The sequence below is a fragment of the Lolium rigidum genome, chromosome 3 (genome assembly GCF_022539505.1).
Source record: "Lolium rigidum isolate FL_2022 chromosome 3, APGP_CSIRO_Lrig_0.1, whole genome shotgun sequence".
Lineage (NCBI taxonomy): Eukaryota > Viridiplantae > Streptophyta > Magnoliopsida > Poales > Poaceae > Lolium > Lolium rigidum.
In genome coordinates this window covers 123,532,780-123,557,164 of record NC_061510.1, presented here as the reverse complement: position 1 = coordinate 123,557,164, position 24,385 = coordinate 123,532,780, and the positions used below count along the sequence as shown (strand labels likewise).

The 24,385-nt window shown below is 43.8% G+C and overlaps 2 protein-coding genes across 2 annotated transcripts; both read left to right on the top strand.

The window, feature by feature from the left end:
- Nucleotides 1-4,999: 4,999 nt before the first annotated feature.
- LOC124698149 (protein CHUP1, chloroplastic-like) lies at nucleotides 5,000-7,601 on the top strand. The gene is made up of 5 exons (XM_047230667.1): nucleotides 5,000-5,810; nucleotides 6,400-6,716; nucleotides 6,809-6,920; nucleotides 7,150-7,281; nucleotides 7,378-7,601. The coding sequence occupies exons 1-5, from the start codon at nucleotides 5,190-5,192 to the stop codon at nucleotides 7,450-7,452; spliced, it is 1,257 nt and encodes a 418-aa protein (XP_047086623.1). The 5' UTR covers nucleotides 5,000-5,189; the 3' UTR covers nucleotides 7,453-7,601.
- A 7,114-nt stretch (nucleotides 7,602-14,715) lies between these two features.
- On the top strand, nucleotides 14,716-24,307 carry LOC124702260 (6-phosphofructo-2-kinase/fructose-2,6-bisphosphatase-like). Its single transcript, XM_047234386.1, has 23 exons — nucleotides 14,716-14,878; nucleotides 14,962-15,025; nucleotides 15,392-15,684; nucleotides 16,815-17,030; nucleotides 17,634-17,813; nucleotides 18,149-18,241; nucleotides 18,775-18,873; nucleotides 18,967-18,996; nucleotides 19,260-19,313; nucleotides 19,720-19,773; nucleotides 19,850-19,927; nucleotides 20,626-20,717; nucleotides 20,794-20,851; nucleotides 20,939-21,013; nucleotides 21,292-21,339; nucleotides 22,020-22,117; nucleotides 22,579-22,654; nucleotides 22,727-22,789; nucleotides 22,885-22,976; nucleotides 23,509-23,577; nucleotides 23,666-23,729; nucleotides 23,809-23,874; nucleotides 23,950-24,307. The coding sequence occupies exons 1-23, from the start codon at nucleotides 14,741-14,743 to the stop codon at nucleotides 24,049-24,051; spliced, it is 2,202 nt and encodes a 733-aa protein (XP_047090342.1). The 5' UTR covers nucleotides 14,716-14,740; the 3' UTR covers nucleotides 24,052-24,307.
- Nucleotides 24,308-24,385: the final 78 nt, after the last annotated feature.

Here is a 24,385-nt window from a genome sequence, read left to right as displayed (position 1 = left end):
TGTGTCACCAAATCTTGAAGAAAAGGTGAAGGCTGGAGTTATGTTGTGCTCGGTTGAAGAAGGGCATGAAGAAGATGAAAGAGGCAATCGAAGATTGGTAGAGGCAAGGACAAGGGCCAAGTTTATCATAGGACAGGTTAAAGCATGGCATGTAGTTTGTTGCTCGTTTCGGTCATGTAGTTTGTCCGAATAAGAATGTAAGTCCATCGCCGCCACTAGCCATTTCGTCGAGCAGGTGGAGGGCGCGATGGCGGAACGAGCGACTATGTCGCAAGACGGTGGGGCGAGCAGGTGCTCCCGGAGGCGGTGGCGGTGGAGAAGGTGTCCACGCGGGACGGCGCGCGCGGCGGCGCAGGTGGTGGCGTCGCAGGTGGTTGCGGCGCAGGTGGTGCCGGCAGGGGCGCGGATGGTGGTGGGTGCAGTGGATCGGTGTGTGGCTGTGTGGCGGGAGCATGGGTAGTTTGGTCTTCACCTACACATATTTGTCATCGCGCGGTCCTACCTGTAAGATCCGGCCCCACTTTCAGTAACGGCAAGAGACGGAAACGTTTGAAGCCTGGCCGTTTGGCCTCGATGGAGCAGCTGCGCCAGAAGCGGTGGCAAAACTGAGCACCATTCTGTTCTAGTGGCAAAACTAAGTCATGCGCGGACAGTAGTGGCAAACCAATAATTAACCCCACATAATTTGACTTTGGGAGGCGCCCAAGCTTTTCAACTGTAAGTATTCATGGCCGAGGCAATGGACCCAAGGATTTGCAGTTCGTAAGCCCACTTGGCGGAGTACTCCCTATTCGGCATTAGCCTCCAAACAATGTCATCCTCAATGTATTTACAAAGGTGGACCGAGCCAACAAGGCACCAAAGCTCAACAAATTTGTAAAGGTGCTCCATGGAGGAAACTCGTCCCAAGTCAATCTTGGCCACCCAAGCTGCCAAGCATGCTCATGCAAGGCTTGCGAAACTTTCCATTTCTTTCTCGTGGAGGAGTGAAAGACAAGCGGTGCAATCTCAATCGGCTTTCTACCATTCAACCATGGTGCATGCCAAAAAGGGGTTTCCCTTTTCAAGCATCGGACCGAAAGTGGCAAACCAAGATATCGCAAAGGAAAAGAAACTCTTGCCGCTAGGACACCGTCAAGAATGCCGTCAATATCCAGCTGACCACACCTAATGGGGACCACCGAGCTTTTTTGAATTTTGGTACAAAGGCTGATGATCTCACCAAATCTCTCGAGAATCGCCGCCAAATTTTGAATATCCTTCCTAATAGGGGCCACTACGATTGGTGCATCCACATAGAGAGATGTTCTCAAGATATAACCTCTTCCCCGGATCTTCTGAGGAAGACCCGCGGTCATAGCGTTTTCCAAGATTTGCGTTAGCGGGTGAATGGCAATGACGAAGAGAAGTGGCGAAAGAGGGTCTCCTTGACGCAAACCACTCCCATGTAAGATAGGGGCGTAGGCCACGCCCTTGAGGACGACTCTAGAGGTGGAAGTGGTGAAGAGGGCCATGATCCACTCACGAAAACTGCTAGGAAAACCTCGGCATTGGAGGAGGTCAACAATGAATTCCCATCGAATGGAATCAAAAGCTTTGCGTATGTCAAGCTTGAAGAGGAGTGCCCCGGTTTTGCTTATGTGGAGACACGTCGCGAGGTTTTTGACATACAGGAAGGTATCATGAATGCTTATTTTCTTTATAAAGCACTTTGGGCATTGGAAACAAAGGTCATTCATAAGCGGCCCAAGTCTTAATGCACGCATCTTGGCAATCCCATGAATCAAGCTAATGGGGCGGTAGTCGAAGATGTCTTCAACCCCATTCTTCTTAGGCAAAAGGGCAATGTTTGCGGAGTTTAGCCGTTGAAAGTTTTCAGAATGAAGGCTCCCAAAAAGTTGAATGACGTTCATAACATCAAACTTGATCGTCTCCCAACATCTCTTGAAGAAAGCGCCGGTGAACCCGTTCGGCCCCGGAGCTTTATCAATAGGCATTTGGTTGATGGCTTCTCTAACTTCGTCCTCCGAGAAACGCTCACCAAGGCATTCCACATCAGGATTATCAAAGTGGATGCCGCTCCAATTGAAAGACAATTTCCTCCTTAGCCTCATGCTCGGTCACCCATTCTTTCTCCTCCTCGCAATTGTCGTGATACCCAATAATTTGCTCTTTAGCAAATAACGCAGCTCGATCTCCTCCGTGGTCAGCTCTCTTTGCTTCTGGCCGTTCTAGGCCACGTCAAGTTGAAAATCACCTCGTCCGCCACCGAGGAAACAAACTTGGTCCATCTAATCTTGCCCTTGCTCCATAACTTCAGTGCCCTAGAGGAAACAAACTCTGATAGCGTCTCTAGACCTGACTGGCTTCTCCCAAGCCAGTTGAACCATTGTCAGAAAGTCATCAAACTTGAGCCAATACATCTCGAATCTAAAACCTGCAAAGTGCTTCCTTTGCATCTTGCTCAACAGAAGTGGGCAGTGATCAGAAACATTTGAGGAAGCCGAGGTTAACTGAAACTGTGGGTGAGCAATGTCCCACTCTTTTGTGACCAGCACTCTGTCAATCCTGGTATGAGTTCTTCTGTTCGACTAGGTAAACCTTCTCCCAATAAGTGGATAGTCAATCAGCTCCAGGTCTTGAATTTGGGCTCTAAACTAGCCACTATTATGCTGTCAATACTGTAGACAAGTTCGTTATATGCGGAATTCACTGGTACTAAAATGCTGTGAGGCCATAACTTTCATCTCTGATGAAATGCTGCCTGCCAGTTTCGAAATGTCAGTTTTATCATATATGAGTAGGAGTAACTGCAACCAGTAACTCCCTAGTGCATCTGATCTTCCAGGTTCTAAGAACTGCAGCAGCCAGGGATTAGCGTTCTCTCTGGGTCAACATAGCGCGGCGCCAACGTCCGAACACAAGCAAAAGAGAAGGGATGAAAGCAGCTTGGGCCACTCAACGTGTCTGCGAAGTCCTCCGAAGGATCCCAGGATCGTGATAGAGAAAGCAACACAGCCGCTGAGATGCTCCAAACGTCGGTAGAGAAATCCAGGAAGGAGGTTAGAATTGAAGAGTAGCAACAGCAGTGCCATCAATCAGCCACCTTGTAGAAGAGATGCTAATTTGGCCTGAGGCCTGGAGCTATCAGCAGCATTAGACATGATGGTGGTACCTAGTGCTTGGGCATCCTATATTATTAACTGGCTAAACCTTGTTACTGTGTCATCTTCCTTTCCGGCAACAATACAATTGTGTATCTTTTCGCAAAAAAATAAATAAATTGTGTATCTCAAAAAAGAAAAAAAAAACGATTGTGAAAGTTTTCCTTTGAGTAAAAGCTGTGGCGAAAATATACGCGTGTATCCTCTGTACTTTACTTTCAATTGCCCGGACGGCATATTCAAGGGCGTCAGTTTCTGTGAAGAAATCTGGTCGATTCTCTCTACTCTGACAACGATCTACCAGTAGTGCAGTACAAACGTCGGGTCACCAGAAAAAAGTAAACCTGATGCTGGTGGATTGACAGGTGGGTGCATTGCCAAGGTTTCTTTCTACAAGCGTTGCTATCCCAAGTACAATCCATCAACCAACGCCAAATGGCTGTGGAGTGAAACTCACTTTCACCCTGGCAACTGGTAAGTATCAAGTCGCCTTCACCGACATAACTATGTTGTTGGTAGAACATCTCATGACGCAAGGACAGCCAGCTACTAATAAAACGTGCGCCTTGGCTGATGTCTTGTATGGATGCGCTTGAGAGTCTGAATCATCTCTAGATGAACGTATTTGCTACATCTAGGCATGCACAACACCTTCAAGATGTGTTGCTAGCTATTGTCGATTCGGCATTGCATAGCTCAAAACTCGGTAAAACAATGACTGACAATGATCACTCCCACTCCCAGATAGAGTTGCAGTACCTACGGTCTAGTTCCTTACATTACTGAATGCTGTCGGTACACCATTATGCGAATTGTTACATGCAATCGGGGCTCTCCATTCACAGATCTTGATGAAGTATCTTTCACAGCTCAAGTTACCACACTTCAGATATTTACTATTTTCATAAATCAAGTGCTGAAAAAAGGAGAAAATACATCAAGCTTCATTACAAGACTGACCCGGTAGTCAGTTTCTTCGGCTAAATCTGGCTTCCTATTCTCAGTGTACTTGTTGATGTGTTATCATCTTTAATAACAGTTTCTTCCTTTTGTTTGATAACATTTTCAGAATCTTGATACATAGGGACTCATTTGTCTAAACCTACTGATATGTCGTTTTCAGGGTTCTGCTACCGCCTATATTTGGTGACATAAATATATGTCCAGTTGTTCAGACAGGTAGAAAGAACTTCCACATGGCTTACGGTTGCTACAGTAAGAGCTATGCTGCTACATTTCCAAGGATTGTAACACCTGTGTGTGTATAAGATAAGCACATTCAGATCTCCTTTACTTTTTTGGCCGTCTTTCCTTTTGTTTCCTTTTCTCCCTATACCTTTCAAGTTTTCACTTGGTCTTATTATTAACCAAAGATGTCCTCTGGTTGGTAAAGGAGTTCCATCTGAGTCCCTTTTGCACAACTTGAGGCAGAAGAAAGCTTACTACCAAGCTTCACGGTAGGAATCTTTACAAATAGAAAAAAAAGTTTTATAACTAGAAGAAATTAACCACCACCCAGGATAACGACATGCTTTTAGAATAAGAAGTGCGACCAAACAAGTTTTATCTCTTTGTTGGTGTAGAATAGAACACCGACCGCTGAAGGTAAAACCTAAAAAAAATACCACCCAAGTTAACTTAAAATAGGAAGCGGTAATTTATGTATGAAGGATCGTAAAATAGCTGTATACAGGAACAAAATAAAAAAAAAAACACGTAAAGCTTGTATAACTCAAGTTAGTGAACTTCGACAAACAAGACAGGTACTCCATAGCAATCACTTTAAGGACAAGCAATTAGCATAGCAACAGCAACGTATCTTACCTAACTTAGTGTTCCACCAGTTCTTGCTTGCACATATGTGAGTCCCTCTTGCCTAGGTTCAAAGAATTGAACAGAACATCACTTACAACTCCTTCATGCTCCATGGAGTTATATTAGTGATGAGAGAGGAGATACATATAGACTGTAGGAGAGAAATCAGTGCCACCATATTGAAAGATCACCTCCCTTGACAAGGAAGAGATGATGAGGGAGGGAGATGCATGCGTTGCGCTTCTGAGAAGCAAATTCCATGGCCTGATCGAGAGGAACCACACTCTGGAAGAGGAGAACAAGCAATTGAGACATGAAGTCAGCCATCTAAAAGGCCAAGTCTCCTCACTTGAAGGGCAGCATACTGATAGAAAGATGATGTGGAAGAGGCTGGAGAATTTTGCCACCAGCAACAACTACATGGAAAGGCAGTTTGTTCACAACAATGATGATGCGAAGGAAGCTATGGATCTCAACAACTCGGCATCTTACAGCAGGCAGAGACTCTTTAGGACACCAGTAGTGAAATCAAGAGCACCAAGGGTTCCAAATCCACCACCAAGTCCGACGTGCATCCAACCGATCATGAAGGTAAAAAAGGAAGGATCCATGGCTCCTCCTCCTCCTCCACCGCCACCTCCCCTACCTTCGAAATTACTGAAGAGCACTAAGGCAGTGCAAAGGGTGCCAGAGGTAGTCGAGTGGTACCGGTTGTTAGTAAAAAGAGAAGGCAAAAATGATGGGAAGTCAGGATCTACGGGAATTCCAGTAGCCACTAACAGCCGAGATATGATCGGGGAGATAGAGAACAGATCGGCCTATGTTATAGCTGTAAGTGCATATATTTTTTTTCTATATTTTTCAAAGAGGCATGTAGATATTGTTTATTTAGCTGCGAATTCCTTAATTTTTTTTCATCTTTCTTTTGTTTCTGAAACAACGATTGCAAACAAGAGCCTCATCATTGCAGAATATTCCCACCTACACCATAGGTATCAGTTCTTTGTTGGATGATAGACAATATTTTCACCGCAGCAGATAAATTACTTTTAAAGATCTCTTCCAATTCATACATAATTAAGGATTTATTTGCCGCATAAAATGTTCCTTCATCATTCAATGCTACACACCTTTAACTATCGAAAGCAACTTATGTGTTAGTTTAAAAGCATGCAGGTTTTTCTGATTTTTTGGTCTTGTCCCTCCTAGATGATAATACTAAGTACATAACTCATTATATTTAATGACACATCAGTTAAACTACTTAGTGGTGGATAATTCTTTTCTATGAATAATAATTTAATTTAGAACACCAGAGTAAATCTGTATTCATATTTATTCTCTCAGATCAATGATTTCCTCCTGTAAATGCTTTTCAAAACCAGTAAAAAATATCCCCTTACAATTTTTGTTCCAACAGATCAAATCAGATGTAGAAAATCAGGGTGACTTCATTAACTTCCTGGCAAGGGAAGTTCAGAATGCAGCATACAAGGATATAGCCGATGTTGAAGAGTTTGTGAAGTGGCTTGATGGGGAATTATCATACCTGGTAGATGAAAGGGCAGTGCTCAAGCACTTCCCTAACTGGCCAGAGAAGAAAGCAGATGCCATGAGAGAAGCAGCATTTACTTATCGAGATCTGAAGAATCTGGAAACAGAAGCATCATCATTCCACGATGACAGGAGAGTGGCTACACCCATGGCTTTCAAGCGCATGCAAGATCTACAGGATAAGTGAGTAGATGAATATAATGCATTTCATAAAAGAAGGCTGTCTCATTGTTAAAATTTCAACAATATGACATGATTCATACTTTCCCTTGTAGAATTGAACAAGGCATTCACAATACCGAAAAAATAAGGGATAATGCAAGTGCAAGATACAAGGATCTTATGATCCCATGGGATTGGATGCTTGACTCCGGAATCATACGCCAAGTATGTACTATGTAGTTCCAAATTTCTAATTTGCAGCTTTACCCTCAGTCTGATGATAATAATACAGAAGAGATAATTAACTTTGACAAACTTGTATTCATGTTGAGCAAACCAACATATGACTTAGGTCAGGTGGTACATAGTGGAACTAGCCCACTAAGTTTTCTTTTCTCCTGGCTATAGATTATAGACATATCATAAATGAAGTATACTCTTACTACCTTGACAGCTAAAGGCCGCTTCATTGAAGCTTGCAAAAGAATACATGAACCGCATTATGAACGCACTGAAGTCAGATCCATTTGCAAATGACGAGGAACTGATTCTGCGGGGTGTCCGCTTTTCCTTCAGAATACATCAGGTAGTTTTGCCGCAATCATGAATTTCTTTAGAATGGTAATGTGAGTTTATACTTACAAATTATTTAACTACATTAATTGCACCAACCAATTCGCAGGTTGCGGGTGGCTTTGATGAAGGTTGCAGGAAAGCATTTCAAGAACTGAAGACATTTGCAAGCAAGTCAGAGTGATCTGCACATGGGCTCAAATAAGCATCATTGGTATAGAAAGAACATGACTAAGTTTTGCCGAGGTTGGCTCCAGAAGGACTCCACTAGTCTTCAGGATGCTTTTGGGAACAATTATCTTATTTTGGTGTGCATCCAAGTTGCTGATCTCTTGGATACAAAGTGATAAAAGCCTGACGTTTCAAGTCCATCTTCCCACAAGTCTTAATTTAAGTACACCTGATAGAATCATTCTAAAATTTCATTAGAACGCCTAAATTTTAGCTTATCTGGTACTCTGTTTTCGCATATATCAAAGAAAATAAGAGTACCCTATGATTATTAGGTGGTTTGTACCATGAAGTAAGTAACAGTGGGCAAACAACATATTTATGGGTAACCCCATTATGCAGACAGGACACCAGTAAGTGCCCTTTATTCCTATAAAGGGTAAGATTCATAATTGTTCCGAGTTCCAACCCACTGAATACGTTTTTTCATGTTCAAATTTTCTACGAGGTTTGTAAAGAGCAAATTAGTTGAAAATTATCCAAAACTGGACCACTGTGCAAATCCGCACAAAATTTATGTGAAAACTGAAAATGAGTATCAGAGATTCAGTTTTCCATGAAAGAAGACACATCCCCTTTAGCTTTGGAACATCCACATCCTTTGGGCGCTAAGGTGGGTTGTCACCTCTCTCTCCCCACATAGTACTATTCTTAGCTACTATTATTACAACCATTGGCCCTGCCTTTAGGTATGAATTATTGCTCCAGCAGCTAGGTTACGCGTCTCGGTCGTAGCTACTAGTCGAAAATCTCTCACTGTCGATACCAGCTAACCCTTCTATCATTTGGTTTCCCGTTAAGCATCAGGGGATGCCGATGCTGTTACTATAAACCATAGAAAATTTAAGAACTAGTATCATCTCAAATCATGCTTTAGATCAAATGCAGCAGGATCATGTGGTTTTTCGGGCGCCAAAGATGCAGAGATGAGAAACTTTTACAGAAAATCTACAATGTTACTGTGAAGACAAAAATATGGGCACCTATCAACTTAGCTCTACCGTTTTCAGTTACGGAAAACTTGCTACATGGCGCCTACCTTTTCAGATTCTCCTGTCGATTGCTCCATGTTTCGTCCAAGAATTTGTTCAATTGATCATTGAATCAACACCATTTCTACCTTATTAGGAGCTCCAATCTGTAACTGTAAGCAATAGAAATAATTGGCACAGTCCCCGAATGCTGGAAATAATTTGCGCGGCTATTTCTCATCTCTGACCAAATCCCGGTGGAGCAAAGAACCACCCAACAGAAATGCGTGGAGCATTACCAAACTAAGCACGAAGGCCAATTGCTTCGCAAAATCTACACATAAGCTAGGGGGAAGCGATCGCTCCTCCCATCGTAATCAAGAGCCAAATACCTGGATCGTGTAGCCCTTGTTGCTGCAGCGGAAGCATCCGGCGGCGGCGGCGGCGGCGGGTTGGTCCGTGTAGCCCTTGTCGTTGTTACCAGACGTGCTAGACTGACTAGTGGGCCACATGAATTTCCGGGGCCCACCAGCTTTGGGCTTTGCGGATTACGGACGGATCTACCACTGTCAAGCTACCCTAGTGGGCGTGGGTAGTAAAGTACCTGGGAAACTAGGGTTTTGAACTCCTGCTGGCGATAGCGACGGCGGAGGCGTTTCTCCGATCTTGGCCGGCACTGCTTCTCTATCTCCGGCGAGCGATCCGTTCGGGCTGACTTAGGGGGTGTCTTGCACACCTACCCGGCCTTGGCGGCGCGACCTGGGAGAGGAGCGTGAGAGGGCCACGATCGGGCGAGATCGATCTGTGAGTCATGGCAACCAAATTTCCGCGGGAGGGAGGCTCGTCTGGCACCAAACCCACGATGGATCTGCAGGATCTGCTGAAGAAACTAGTCCTCAAGGATGAGGAACTCGATGATGTGGTACTCCCAAAGGAGGACTTCGACAATTTGCGCGAGGGGGCACGTTGGATGGCGGTGGTTAAGGTCCATACCACCAAACACTTTGGAAACCAGCCTTTCTTTCAAAAGATGGATGCGGCTTGGGGTTTTGCGCGGAAGTGGGATATTCGCCCGGTGGAGGATAATCTGTTCATCCTCCAGGTCTCTTGTTTGGGCGATTGGAACAGGGCCATGCTGGAGGGACCATGGATATTTCGGCAGATGGGAGTTATGATTGAGCCTTATGATGGGATTGCTGACCCGTCGTCGGTGATCCTGAATCGCATCCATGCATGGGTGCAGATACGGGGGATTCCTCCCCTGTTTCGGAAGGAGGGTATAGTGCGTGACATGGCGGCGCGCATTGGCGAGGTCCTGAGTGTTGATCTCTATGCTTTGGGTGCAAGTGGCACCAGTTTCGTGCGGGTGAGAGTAAAGATTGATGTGAACAAGCCTCTCACCAGAATTGTAGGGCTACACCCGGAAGGCAGTGAACGCTTATCATTCCAAGTGCTCTATGAGAAGATGCCGAGACACTGCGAGGTTTGTGGAATGCTGGGGCATGGAGAGCTGGAGTGCGGCGATGGCGTCCATGGCCACGAAGCCAAGCAGTATGGCGCATGGATGATGGCGGCAGCGGAGGACTGGTACCCCCAAACAGCGGGGATGAGAACCAGGGCATCGGATCGGGCAGGCGCCCAGGGCGGCAGAGGAGGGGGGCGCGGGCGTGGTGGTGATGTGGGAACACGCAAGCGCCCGCCGGGCGAATCACCGCAAGGTGCGGGAGCCAGTGGAGAAGGCAAAGGCAGGGGAGCAGGTACGCTGCAGATTACTGATGGTGTCGTGCAGGCGGACGGCGCTACCCCAGGAGCAAGGAGGAATCTGGCACCGGCTCTTGAGGGAGAGAAGGGGGGAGACACGACGGGGCTGCTCCCGTCGCCGGTGAAACCTGACCCAAAACGGGCAAGGAAAACTGTAGCTACATCCACAGAGGCGGGCTCCGAGGAGGAGCACCGCCAGGACCAATGAGTTGTATATGCTGGAACTGTCGCGGCCTGGGGAGCGACGCGACAGTTCACGAGCTTCGCGATCTCGTGAAGCGTTTCAAACCTACCGTCCTTTGTGTAGTTGAAACCCAGTTACACAAATCTCGGGTTGAGGGCCTAGCTAGAACACTAGGCTATGACAAATGTTTTGCTATAAGCAGTACGGGGCGCAGTGGGGGCCTCGGGATGTTTTGGAATAATGAGACAACCATTGATATTTTGCCTTTTTCTCGGTATCATCTTGATACTAGGATTACGGAGAAGGAGGGGGAACCTTGGAGATTGACCTGTGTGTATGGAGAAGCTCAGGTTTCGGAGAGACATAAAACATGGGACATGATGAAGCGCATCAAGTCAACATCACCCTTGCCATGGGTTTGCATAGGTGATTTTAATGAAGTTCTTCACCAACATGAGCATGTTGGGGTTGCCGACCGGAGCCATGCGCAAATAGCGGGTTTTCGCGAAGCGGTGGATGTGTGCGAGCTCGCTGACCTAGGCTATGAAGGCAGGAGCTGGACATATGAGAAGCGAGTGGTAGGCGGAGGTTTTTGCAAAGTCAGACTGGATAGGGCTCTGGCAACGCCGCAGTGGACTGATATTTTCCCACTGGCAACGCTGAGCCATCTTAATGGGGCATCATCTGATCACTGCCCGATCATGTTGCGTTGGAGAGAGACAGCTCGACAACGGCGAATTACTGAAGACAAGATCTTCAGGTATGAGATCATGTGGGAATCGCATGAGGAGCTTAAGCCACATCTAGTCGATGTTTGGCAGGAGGAGGGGAAGGCTGCATCGATGAGCCAACTGAAAGACAAGCTAACCGCAGTCTCTCGGCTCTCCGGAGACTTGGGGAACGAATACGTTTGGGCATGTCAAGCGGGAAATCGACGACGACCAGGAGAGGCTAAACCAGCTGAGGTCCGATCCCCTGCGACAGTACCCATCCTATGAGGAGACAAAGATCACCCAGCGGCTAGTAGAGTTGCATCACAGGGAGGAGGTAATGTGGCGCCAACGGTCCAGGGTTCAGTGGCTGGCAGAGGGCGACAGAAACACTCGTTTCTTTCATCAGCGGGCGAGCCAGAGGAAGAGGAGAAACCGCATCAGCAAGCTGAAGCGGGGTGACGGCAGTTTCAGTGAGGATGTGCATGAGATGGCGGCTATGACCACGGCCTTTTATGAAAATTTATACCGATCGGAAGGGGTTGAGCGAATGGAGGAAGTGATCGCAGTAATCCCGACAAAAGTGACGGCACAAATGAACGACAAACTTTTGGAGCCGATTGTGGAGAAGGAGGTGAAGACCGCCCTTTTCCAGATGTTCCCCACGAAGGCCCCGGGCCCGGACGGCTTCCCGGCGCATTTCTTCCAGACTCATTGGGATATATGTGGGGAAGAGGTAACTTTGGCAGTGCTTAGGGTGCTGCAAGGTGTGGATGATATGAGGGACATTAACCAAACTTTTATCGTGCTCATACCGAAGGTGGCGAGCCCAGAAGAGTTAGGGCAGTTCAGACCGATCAGTTTATGTAACGTCATTTTCAAGATTGCGTCTAAAGTATTGGCAAACAGATTGAAGGTTTGCTTGCCAGATATCATTGCCGAGGAGCAATCGGCTTTTGTGCCGGGGCGCCTAATAACGGACAATATTATAACCGCCTATGAGTGTCTACATTTCATGAAGCGGAATCGAGCAAAGAAGAATAGGTTCTGTGCGCTCAAATTGGACATGCGCAAAGCCTATGACCGGCTGGAATGGAGCTACCTAGAAGCTGTCATGCTAAAGCTGGGTTTTCACCGGATGTGGGTGCAGATGGTGATGAGGCTCGTAACAACAGTGTCCTTCCAGGTTTTGTTCAATGGAGGGAAGCTGCAAAATTTCTTACCAACAAGAGGGGTAAGACAGGGTGACCCAATCTCTCCGTATCTGTTCTTGTTAGCGGCAGAGGGCCTCTCGTGCCTTCTAAAACACCACAGTGTATCATCAGAGCTCCATGGATTGAAGGTGGCGCCGTCGGCCCCGGCGGTTAGTCACCTCCTATTTGCAGATGACAGCCTGTTGCTATTCGAGGCAGACACATTGAGCGCGGGGAAAGTGCAGAATGTCCTGGATCTATATTGCATGGCATCGGGACAAAGAGTTAATAGGGATAAATCCTCGATTTTCTTCAGTAAGGGTTGCCCTAATGGAGTGAAGAATGCAGTCATGGGAGTGCTTGATGTACACAGAGAGACTCTCAATGAAAAATACCTAGGTATGCCCTCAGATGTAGGGAGATCAAGAAGTGGTGCTTTCAAATATATCAAGGATAGAATTTGGAGCAAAGTGCAAGGATGGCTAGAGAAGTTACTGTCGGCTGGCGGCAAGGATGTCCTTATTAAATCCGTTGCCCAAGCATTGCCGATTTTCTCAATGGCATGCTTCCTCCTACCAAGAGGACTATGTCAACATATTAACTCTATTCTGAGGAAATTCTGGTGGGGCAGCCGAGAGGGGGAGCGAAAACCTTCGTGGGTTTCTTGGCGGGAAATGTGTAAGCCAAAATACATGGGTGGCCTTGGTTTCAGGGACATCGAGCTGTTTAACCTGGCACTCCTCGCCCGCCAAGGCTGGCGCATGTTGCAGAATCCCGACTCACTGAGTGCGAGGGTCTTGAAAGCAAGGTACTACCCCAGTTCCGATCTACTTCATGCAGAGATTGGCTCAGCTCCTTCACAGGTGTGGAGGGCAATCGTTGAAGGGCTGAAGGTTCTGAAACAAGGGCTAGTGAGGCGAATTGGCACCGGCGAGCACACAGACCCGTGGAATGATCAGTGGATTCCCAGGGATGGCATGCTTCGGCCGGTAGCATGCATCAAGTCTGGGGCACCGCTGCGTGTATCAGAATTTATTGAGCCAACAATGGCTGTGTGGAAGGAGGATAAACTCAGAGAGTTTCTACTGCCGATGGACGTTGATCTCATCCTGCAGATCCCCCTTAGCGGACGCAGACAAGAGGATTTTTGGGCCTGGCATTATGACCGTAGAGGAATTTTCTCAGTGCGGTCAGCGTACAAGATGTTGGTATGCACAAGGGAGAGGAGAGAAGCCTGGCTAGACGGCACAGCGTCAGGCTCGAATGGGGCGACTATTGAGAAGCAATGGTCATCCTTGTGGAAAATTCAGGTGCCATCGAAAATTAAAATTTTTCTGTGGAGACTGGCGAAACAATCACTGCCGACGAACGATGTACGCAACCACCGCGGTATGGCGGACGATGATCGCTGCAACCTGTGTGGGGCGCGAGACTCGTGGAGACATGCTCTCATTGAGTGTGCCATGTCACGCTGTGTTTGGGCACTAGTTGATGAAGAGATAACTGAACATATGTGTAGACTAGACGAAGGGGATGCACGCAAGTGGCTCGCAGTAATGATCGAAACACTTCGACATGACGATCAGATAACGGTGTTTGTGACGCTGTGGGCAATCTGGCACGCGAGAAGGAAGGCGATCCACGAACGTATTTACCGTAGTCCTCTCTGGTGCATCATTTTGTTGAGAGTTTTATGGCTGACCTAAAGCCGGCGGGGGACGACAGAACGGAGCTCGCCGACGCGCACACTTGCACCTGCTAGTGCGTGTACGCCGCGGTGGATACCACCACCGGCTGGGGTGGCAAAGGTGAATGTCGATGCCGCGGTAAGCAAGAACACAGGCTGCGGCTCGGTGGCAGCAGTGGCTAGAAGCGATCAAGGGGTATTCCTGGGTGCCTCGACGAGGGTTTTTCCTGGCAAAACGGAGGCGGAGACGTTGGAAGCAATGGCCTGCCGTGAGGCCGTCGATCTCGCCCGCGACATTGGTGCTCAGAAGGTGTTGGTGGCAAGTGATTGTCGCAACGTCGTCGCCAACCTGGAGCAACGCACGATGGGGGCGTACGCACATATCGTCGACGAGATTAAAGCCTCGATGACGAGTTTTCAGAATCTTGACTTTTGTTATGAGAATAGGCGGTCGAATAAAGAGGCGCATAACCTCGCTAGAAGTGTAGTTCGTGATACTCAAGGCCGCCGTTTGTGGCTGCTTCAGCCTCCTGAAGGCGTTTCTATCCCTGTTGTAATTGAAGTTTAATAAAGTGCGGCAGGGATTCCACCCCTCAAAAAAAAAAAAAAAAAAAAAAAAAAAAAAAGCTACCCTAGTGGGCCCACATGACAGCCGCACGGTGGAGCAGTGCCACGATACACAGGCGCCCGCTTCCTTCCTGCACCTTCCAAGTTCCCCTTCTGGCCTCCCCGGCGATGGCGACGGCGGCGAGCTCCGGCGGCCATCAGTATGTCTCGGTGAAGTTGGAGAGCCCGCGCCTAGCGGCGCTCGACCTCGCCCCTCACCTCTTCGGCTCCCACCCCATCGCCGGCTCGTGGGACCCGTCCAAAGCCGTAAGCGTCGAATCCCCCGTCCAAGCTCGCCTATATGTTTCTCGTCCGGGGATTCATGGTTGTTCTTTTGGTGGTGTTCGCAGCTTCCGATGGAGCGGGCGGCGGATGCCATTTGGGAGCTCAGCTGCGTCCTCCCTTCTCGCCACGGTGAGTTGGCTGACTTTTTTATCATGTTGTTTGATGGCTCCTCGTGATACTGAGATTCCTTCGTGGTAAGCTTTGGGGGAGGATGAGACTAATTTCTGTGCCATGCTGTTGGGATGCGCTTGCTTGGGTTGAGATTTATTTACTGTATTTATTTGTGATGTCTGTCGTAATAATGTGTACATATGGCATGAGGATAACCAACAATGTAGTAGCGTGGGTTTGCCATTTCGAAATGAAAATAAGTGGTTACTTAACTGATCAATTTGTCTGCTCTGGTCAGTTTATTCCTTGTTTGTATGCGCAGCGAGTTAGATTTTGTTCAGTTCTCCGAGAATCCTAACTAGCTTTTATGACCTTTTTTTTTAGAAACAATGGATTTCAAGCTAGTGTTGAAACAAAAAGCCGATAGCTCACAGTGCATTGTTGAGGAGGGGCCGAACCGACCGCTAGGTTGCGGGAGCAATGAAGTGGAAATGACAGATGCGGTCTTTAAACTAAATGACAAGGATGCACTTGAGTGTAAGGTTTGGGTTGAGACGGAACTGTTATCCCCATTCGACCTGGCTGCAAGCTGGAAGGCTCATCAGGAGAATCTTCAGCCCTCAAGGGTGCGAGGGACGTATGATGTCGTTATGGATGTGACTAAATCCAGGCCCAAGGTTTGGATTTCTTCTGACTGCTTTATCTTACTTCCGTAATATGGTGTTGCTGCACGAAATTAGGAAACTGTAAACCTACTAATCCTCCAATAATCTTTCAATGAATAGTGTAGTTGCTTATTTGGCAAAAACTCACCGGTCACAGCATCTGGCTTCCAGCCCGCTCTTTGTTGTTTACAATTCAATACCATAGAGAGTATTGTGGAATATGTTGATAGCTTGAGTTTTTTTTTTGTTTTTTTTTTTGGAAAACTTGAAGCAGGAGATGTAGTGAAACTGTAAACAATATTTAGCTTGATACTTGGTTGTGGAACTGGACATTAGGGGATGTAGTGAAATGATTTGTTTGCTCAAAAGGATAATGTGGAACTGACCCAGTACCCAGCAGATATCAGAACCTAGATTGACAGTACCTCTTGTGTCTTTCTTTGGAGTTTCAATTCTTGTAACCTCTGGTCATCACGCTCTTTGAGATTCTTGACCATTAGCTTCTGTTACAATATTTAGAGTTTATAATATTATGAAACTATTTTCTTATAAGGAGTTCCAGTATTACTCTTGTGGTAAAATGTCAAAATGTTAGCATGCTTTCCATGGTCGCAAGAAGTCATGACCAGTAGAAGTATTTGAGTAATGCCTTTGCTGACAGGTTTTACCTTCAGAAGATGTGCAAACATTTAAGCTGTATTAAGACAAGCAGCAAATAATGGTAAAAAAACTTGTTCCATAGGACTGCAGGCAAAGACCAAATGCATTTGACGTAAGGTATTTATTGAGTATGACAAAAACATTTATGACCTAAAAGCTTAGCTGGCCTAACTAATGAAGACAGCCCACTCTCATGTCTGAAGCTGTCTTTCTGTGAAGTGTGACAACCAGATTTGGCAAAAAATATCAAAGTGTAAAGAAATAGGTTCAAGTGTCCTGAAGGCTGGAACAGTGGATGTTCATGTCTACTTTTTTTTTTTAAATTATCTTCCTGCAAAGCTATTGCCTATATTTCTATTTGCATAGCAGGTGGTGCTTTCTTTTCTATTCTGCCATTTATTTTTTTCCTTCAAGCAGAATGACTTCGCTTCTGGTCTGGACCTTGATTTTTCTGTTCTGCCAATTTTTTTTCCTTCAAGCAGAATGACTTCGCTTCTGGTCTGGAGCTTGATTTAGAGAAGTATGTAGTTCCAACAACACCCAGCATGGGCTCAGGTGTTTATGCAGCTAACTTGACTGAGAATCCCCGCTATTTATTGAACACCGGTATGTCCTCAAACAATGATACCACATTGGGCATTTTGCACAACTTGGTCAAAGGCGATGCATCCCCGGACCATTATGCTAACACGAAAAAGGTATAACTTAGTTTTCTCTGTTGAATTGACAATTGGCTGTCAGATAAAAAATCATGTAGCATTGAGATTTGTTCGTTTATACAGTACATTATCAAATGGTAGTTGCTAAGTCAAACTATGTCAAGTTTGATTAAGTTTTTACCAAAAATCATTAACATGCAAAATACAAAATCAATATGATTAGATAGATAATGAAATATATTTTCATATGGTATGTACAAAATATCATATTTGTTGATAGATTCTTCTAAAAGTTTGGTCAAACTTTACTTGGTTTGACTTTTTTTTTTAAAATATAAGCCTTAAGCTTTGGGATGGAGGTAGTATTTCCGTTAAGAGGCTGACCCCCTGTTGCATACACCATCAATTGTCTCTGGTAGCATGGTAATTTGCTGTCAATAGCTCACGGTGGCAATGGCATCCTGTCCAGATTATATAATAACTCTTCAAATATATATTTCTAGTTTTCTACATTTTCCTGCATTTTGGATAGAGGGGCTCTATCAAATCAGTACCAATCAAAATAACAAAGAAATAGTTGTTTTTTGCATAACAAAGAAATGAATTACTGTGCAAAAAAATGATTTGTAACTTATGCCTCAGGATGTTGATGGGAGACATGCACCACAACAGGAAGGACATAGGGTGGTCTTTGTTGATAGAGGTGTTGGTTCACCAAGGTTTGCTAGACCAAAAAATGAAACCATTTCAACAAGCAACATCAAGCAGGATTGTGAAGGAAAGGTTGTACCACCACACAATATAGAAAAACATGGAAGTGTGGTATGTATTGTTGAGCTATTTGAAATGTGCTAATTAGGTAGTGAGTTTTAACCTAGTGAAACTTCCATATCTTCATTATTGTACTTTATGCAGAGGATGCACTGAGTAGTTTTCTTGAGTCTTAAACTACAGTATATGAGTAACATTTTGGATATATACATATATACTCATTATTCTATTTGTTTCAACCTATTAGAAACCCCATTCATTTGCTATTCTTTTAAAAAATAAAATTCATACCGTGCTATGTATCTTGTACTTTGAAGTTTCTTCGCGTGTCAAAAATAGATATTTTCACATCTGTCATCTGAAGTTCTGACAACTTTGGCTATCAGGGCATGCCAGCAGCAGAAGGAGCTGTTGCAGCAGCAGCTGTAGCTGATCAGATGTATGGACCAAAAGAAGACCGCAAGTTGGTCATTGTCCTGGTAATTTTCAAACGTTCGAATGCATCGCTTTACTTAAAATATCTACTTTGTTATTTGTTGTGGTTATTACTTGTTAGATGACTTTACTTAAGCTAGATGTGTATTTGTTTCCATACAAAAAATTATAAGCCTCTGAGTTTCATCCTGTAATTATCTAAGGAACTCACCAGGCAAAATTTGTTGCTACTATTGAGTGATGACCACGTGTTTTAAACTGGTTACTAACTGATTTGACTTGAAAGGTTTATCCTGTCTGTCTGCTTTTCATTTATTCTAATCTTCATAAGTCAATGTAGTACCCTGCCACTTACGTTCGACAATGTTATAACACCAAAGAAGGTGCAGCACTACTTCAGGATTTCCTTTGTGTGGATCATTGCTCAGTGCCTCAGTTATATATATTTATGTATGAAGAGATATGAATATAGTTAAATATGTTTATACTCATTCCTCTCAACTCCTTGCAGCATTTCCTTTGTTTCAACTTTCAACTATCATGGCTGTCCTTTTGTAATCCTATGATGACATTCTAGGTTGGGCTGCCAGCTCGTGGTAAGACCTTTACGGCAGCTAAGCTTACAAGGTATCTCCGATGGTTAGGTCATGAAACAAAGCACTTCAATGTCGGAAAGGTGAGCATTTGCCTGAAGCTTGTTTTTCAGATAATCACACATTCATGGTGATAGTCACTAATCCTGTGTATCTGTTTGACATTTCAAATGTAGTACCGCCGGCTGAAGCATGGTACTAATCAGGTACTTAATTTTTTTATGTGCCTAATCACTGGTATTGCAGTACTTTAGACAGTAACAATGCTCAACTGGTACTGTGAACTGGCTACTTAATTTCTGGTAGTTTTCTTGAGAAATGAGGAACTTATAATCTTCATTCCAATAAGTCTAGCATAGAATTTTATTTGCTTATGTGGTATTTTGAATCTGAATGAACTCTGAAGTTGTGATCCTTATGAGTTTTGTTCAGGAAGAGTTCTCTAATTGCATTTTCTTCTTTTGAGCAGACTGCTGATTTCTTTCGTGGAGATAACAAGGAGGGTGTTGAGGCACGTAATGAGGTTGGTGCGTTGCATCGCTATGTCGATAGTCAAAAGTAACATGAAAATTATAAGCATTTATGTTGAGTCCTTAGCAAGGGCAACGCTACTCCCAAGTCCAAATGTGAGCTATTTTCGACAATGGCACAGCCCAATACACTACTTTGACTATAACTTGTATCTATTATGCCTTTACAATTATGGAAGTATGTTTCATGATGAAATAGGCAATACCAGTTTCAAGTGGATAACCTAGAGTTCCTTCTATATATGTTGATGGTTAGATCCAAAAAATATTTTCCTGCAGGGGATACTTTACTTTCCATGAATATAGTATGCATGCATTTTCAAGCATAGCAAACCTGTAGGCTTTCCATGAAAGAAGATTGCTAACATTTTCTGCTGAATTATGTCTTGCATTTTTCAGGTGGCAGCATTAGCAATGGAAGATATGCTATCTTGGATGGAAGAAGGTGGCCAAGTAGGTATTTTTTGTTTCTTTGTGTATTATTCTCTTATTCGTTTTTTGGCAATTAATTATTTCTGCTGGTCTGCAGGTTGGTATTTGTGATGCTACAAATAGCACAAGAAATCGGAGGAACATGCTGATGAAAATGGCTGAAGGAAAATGTAAGGTACAATTAAATCAGAGGTGGCTCTTGGGTATCTTCTTGGTTAATTGAACCATTTGGATCCTGCTAGTAAATAGCTGATTGTCAATAATTTTTTTTTTCTTGTCACTCCTGCACTTATCAGTGTCACTGGCCGCATCCCCTGCACTTAAAAAAAATGGCACGTCAAACCATTTATTATGTAGACATGTTGCAGATAAACTCTAAGGGAAAATGTTGCTCCATTCCTTGTTAGCATCTTTGTTCTTGTGGTGGGTCTTAAAGTAATAATTCTGTGTGCCCATTTAGTGAACACATTTCTCATTTTAAAGGGCGAGTTTCTAAAGTCATGCTCTTGAAAATTAAGTCAGTAGAGAGTAACAAATTTACTCAAGAGTTCTTACTCCTAATGAATATAGTAATTAGTATTATTATTGGAAAGACTATGAGTAATCACTATCAAGAGAGTAAATTGACACCACACCATCTATTTTTACTTGAGCTGCACCAAATGCTAGCTCTAAGTGACCTGTTTCATTCAGTGCTACTTATTTTGGCATTGTGCACACCTAACATTTCACATAGTGTTCTGGTTTGAGTGGCATAAAAAGCACCATGCAGATCAAACCCGCCACACACATATGCACTATGCCAAATAACTGTACATTTTCCGATCTAATTGTCTGCTCTTTAACATATTGGCTGCTCCTTCTACTTTCCAGATCATCTTTGTGGAAACAATATGCAATGATCAGGATGTTCTTGAGAGAAATATTCGCTTGAAAGTTCAACAAAGTCCGGATTATGCGGAGCAGTGAGAAACATCTTGCCTAATTGCTTGTCGACACCCTATCAATGCATTTGTTATGTCAGTGATGTTTATGTTACAGGACGGATTTTGAAGCTGGTGTACGAGATTTCAAAGAGCGGTTAGCCTATTATGAAAAGGTATATAGCTGCTGAATTGTGCTGTGTGGGAAGCTTTCATGTATAGAACTTGGAAAGGTTATGCCCAACAACTTGAAATCTCTGCAGGTGTATGAACCAGTCGAAGAAGGCTCATACATAAAAATGATCGATATGGTTAGTGGGAATGGGGGCCAATTGCAGGTATGTGTAAACAATTAATCCCACACATGTTAAAGGGAGTCATAGTTCAGTTTCCATTTGATACCATAGTGGGCATATTTGGTGTTTTTTATTTTTATTTTGTGACAACTGCATACATATTAAATATACAATCTAAGAGCTGGTTCTCTTCGTGGTTGGTTTATAAAGAGTAATACGTGGACTAGATGCAGTTATATTGTCATGGTGAAGACGGTATTGACTTGCAATCCTCGCAACTAGTTCCAAACATCCTAATTTATTCACTATTTCTTATGCAGATTAACAATATAAGTGGTTACTTGCCTGGACGGATTGTTTTCTTCTTGGTATATATCTCCAAAATATCGAACCTTTTCTTACCACACATTAAGATTAACTGCTCTTTGAAGTTCATTATGATTATAATTTCTCATTCATCTAATGTTAGATCAAATTGTTATATGAGTTTTGTTTAGTGATTCAATTATGCAAGCATCTATCTTGGGTTTCTCTAATTTCACAGCTTGACGTACTGTTTTTATCCTGCATATTTGTACCTAGAATTTCCGCACTGTACTCAGTACTTTTTTTCGAGAAAACGCAAAGGACCTTTGCGTTTCATTGCATTGAAAAGATAGGGGTTTGTTTACATCCTCCTAGGAGGCCGAGTACAGGCTAAAAATACAAAAATCAGTGCACATCCCAACTTGGTGGCAAGACGACCCGCAGGCCCTGGGCCCCTGCTCTAGCCCAAGTACATAGCCCAAGTACTGTACTCAGTACTTCACAATTGATGTTGTGCAAGACCCCAGGGGACTTCAGTGGGGACATGTTTTGTTTTGGGTATCTTTCGGGCAATTGAGGACTACAGCTTTTTTCTTCCCATGTATACTTAATTGTTGTTTTCACTATATTGCGTGAGTTCCATTTTATGTCTGATATATTAGGTGCATGTAATTAAATGTTGCACTACTGTTTTGGTTTTAATGCTACTTGTGTTGTTAACTGATACATTTTGTTGTTACAGGTGAACTGCCATCTTACACCTCGTCCTATCTTGCTAACTAGGCACGGGGAAAGTTTAGATAATGTCGGAGGAAGAATCGGTGGAGATTCTTCTTTGAGGTTTTTATTATATTTGTTCTGCAGTTTTGTCATTTAGCTTTTGCTGATACATAGTTAGATTGGTGCCAAATATTTGTTTGCTCTTTCTAGTTCTCGAGTGGTTTTTGCTCTTCCTAGTTGAGTGCCTTAATGTTTTCTTAGACTTCTGTTGATGTGCTTTTCTCATATGGCACCTCCAGGGGGTTGATAATTATGTAAACTGGACTTGTGATTGATCTGGTGCTACATATCATGAACCTCTATTGTATATAGCAAGATTGTGTCATTCATCTCTATTTACATTAAAAGGAAAAGTAAGGAGAAAAATGATGGATTATAGCATGGGTAGCACTAACTTCATGCATAACGATATACCATTCAGCAACCTGGTCATTACATATCTGGTTTCCATGTATGCTTTCTTTTCGTCAATCCTATATCTATACTATCGCCTGACCTAGCTGAAAATAAATGGTTGGCAGTGAGGCTGGGCAGATTTATTCAAGGAAACTTGCAAGCTTTGTGGAGAAGCGACTGAAGTCTGAGAGAACTGCCTCTGTAAGTATGTCTTTTGTTACTACCGTTGAGAAAGAAACCTAGTTGCTAACTTATGTGCAACATCTGATTCAGATATGGACTAGCACACTCCAGAGGACAATATTAACAGCACATCCAATCATTGGATTTCCAAAGGTAGGTTGTGATCAATAATTAACAAAGTCCAGCAAGATTTATCTGCCCCTACTTCTACCTCAGAAAACTGAACTGTTTCCCCACATTTGTTGTAGATACAATGGCGTGCACTTGATGAGATAAATGCTGGCGTCTGTGATGGGATGACATATGACGAAGTAAAGAAAAATAAACCTGAAGACTATGAGTATGTAAACTCATTCGTTCCATTACTCTTTCTCTTCCTTGAAACAAGGCATGTCACAAGTTGTTGACTGATGCACCTATAATGTTAGCAACTCCATATCAGTAAAATAGATCCTACCATGCCAAGCTTACACAATTGTGAAGTGTACACCAGTATAACTGGTGAACTATACGAAGTATACCTTTGCTTAGCTAATCAAGACCTCAAGAGGCTCAGTGATTTGTAGTAACAGTCTGAGCAACTCCAAACTACAGATTGTTCTTTTAATCATGCAATCTAGGTTTCGAGAATCATACTTTACTTATCGATTTTATTATACAGTATTTTAGCCTGCAATATTGCACTTAAGTCTCTTAGATACTGCAATGAAATGATTCATTTGTGGGATGGCTTACTGTGGTATATGGACACAGCATGTGTCAGCCTATACAATCAACAGTCCAGGAGTCCCTGCACATCCTGTGTCTCGGAAACTCTGTCTGATATCTTACCATTCCTGATTTTCTTGAAAATGTATTTACCTGTATGTTAGATCACGTCGCAAAGACAAGCTGAGGTATCGTTATCCTAGAGGAGAATCCTACCTGGATGTCATTCAGAGGTTAATCCTGGTTGCTTAATACTATCACATGCATCTTTAGATAATATAACTAGTGTCTCTCTTAATCTTGACAATTTTCTCTGTTCAGATTGGAGCCTGTAATAATTGAGCTTGAAAGGCAGCGGTCGCCAGTGGTAGTCATAGCTCACCAGGTAAGCAAAGTCCAGTCTTTTCAGCTTTCTGAACATTTTGTACTCCAGTATTAAGGATGCATGAGAGAAACTCTTGCAGGCTGTGTTAAGATCACTATATGCGTATTTTGCGGACAAACCACTGGAGGAAGTTCCTAAGATTGAAGTAAGCACGTGTGGTGTATCTTATGATATCATTGCTGCATTTGTTCATCGTGACTGAAATCATTTGTTCATGTAGATACCTCTTCATACAATTATCGAGATAAAAATGGGCGTCACTGGCGTTGAAGAGAAGAGATACAAACTCATGGACGCAGTAAACCCCACCGCAGGGATCTAAGACGTGGTGCATGGAGTTTGTCTTCTCAAAGCAAAATGCACAAATAAATCTTCAGATGACATTATTTTTCGTGTAGTCTGTGGATGATCCTCAGATGTATAACTAAAGTCTATCAAATGAAAGCAAAGCTATAGTGCAGAGTGAATTATTCCCTGACAGGTTTAGCTCATAGATGACCGTTGAACTTTTCAAATTTTGGCTGGCTATGTAAAGATTCGCTCATTGCAATCCAAATGAATTCAGTATTTTTCAGTTATGAATTCTTTTTGTTCACGATTTGCATGTAGCGCCTGTGATGGTCGGATTCAGTCTGTAAGGACAAATGAGCACTCCT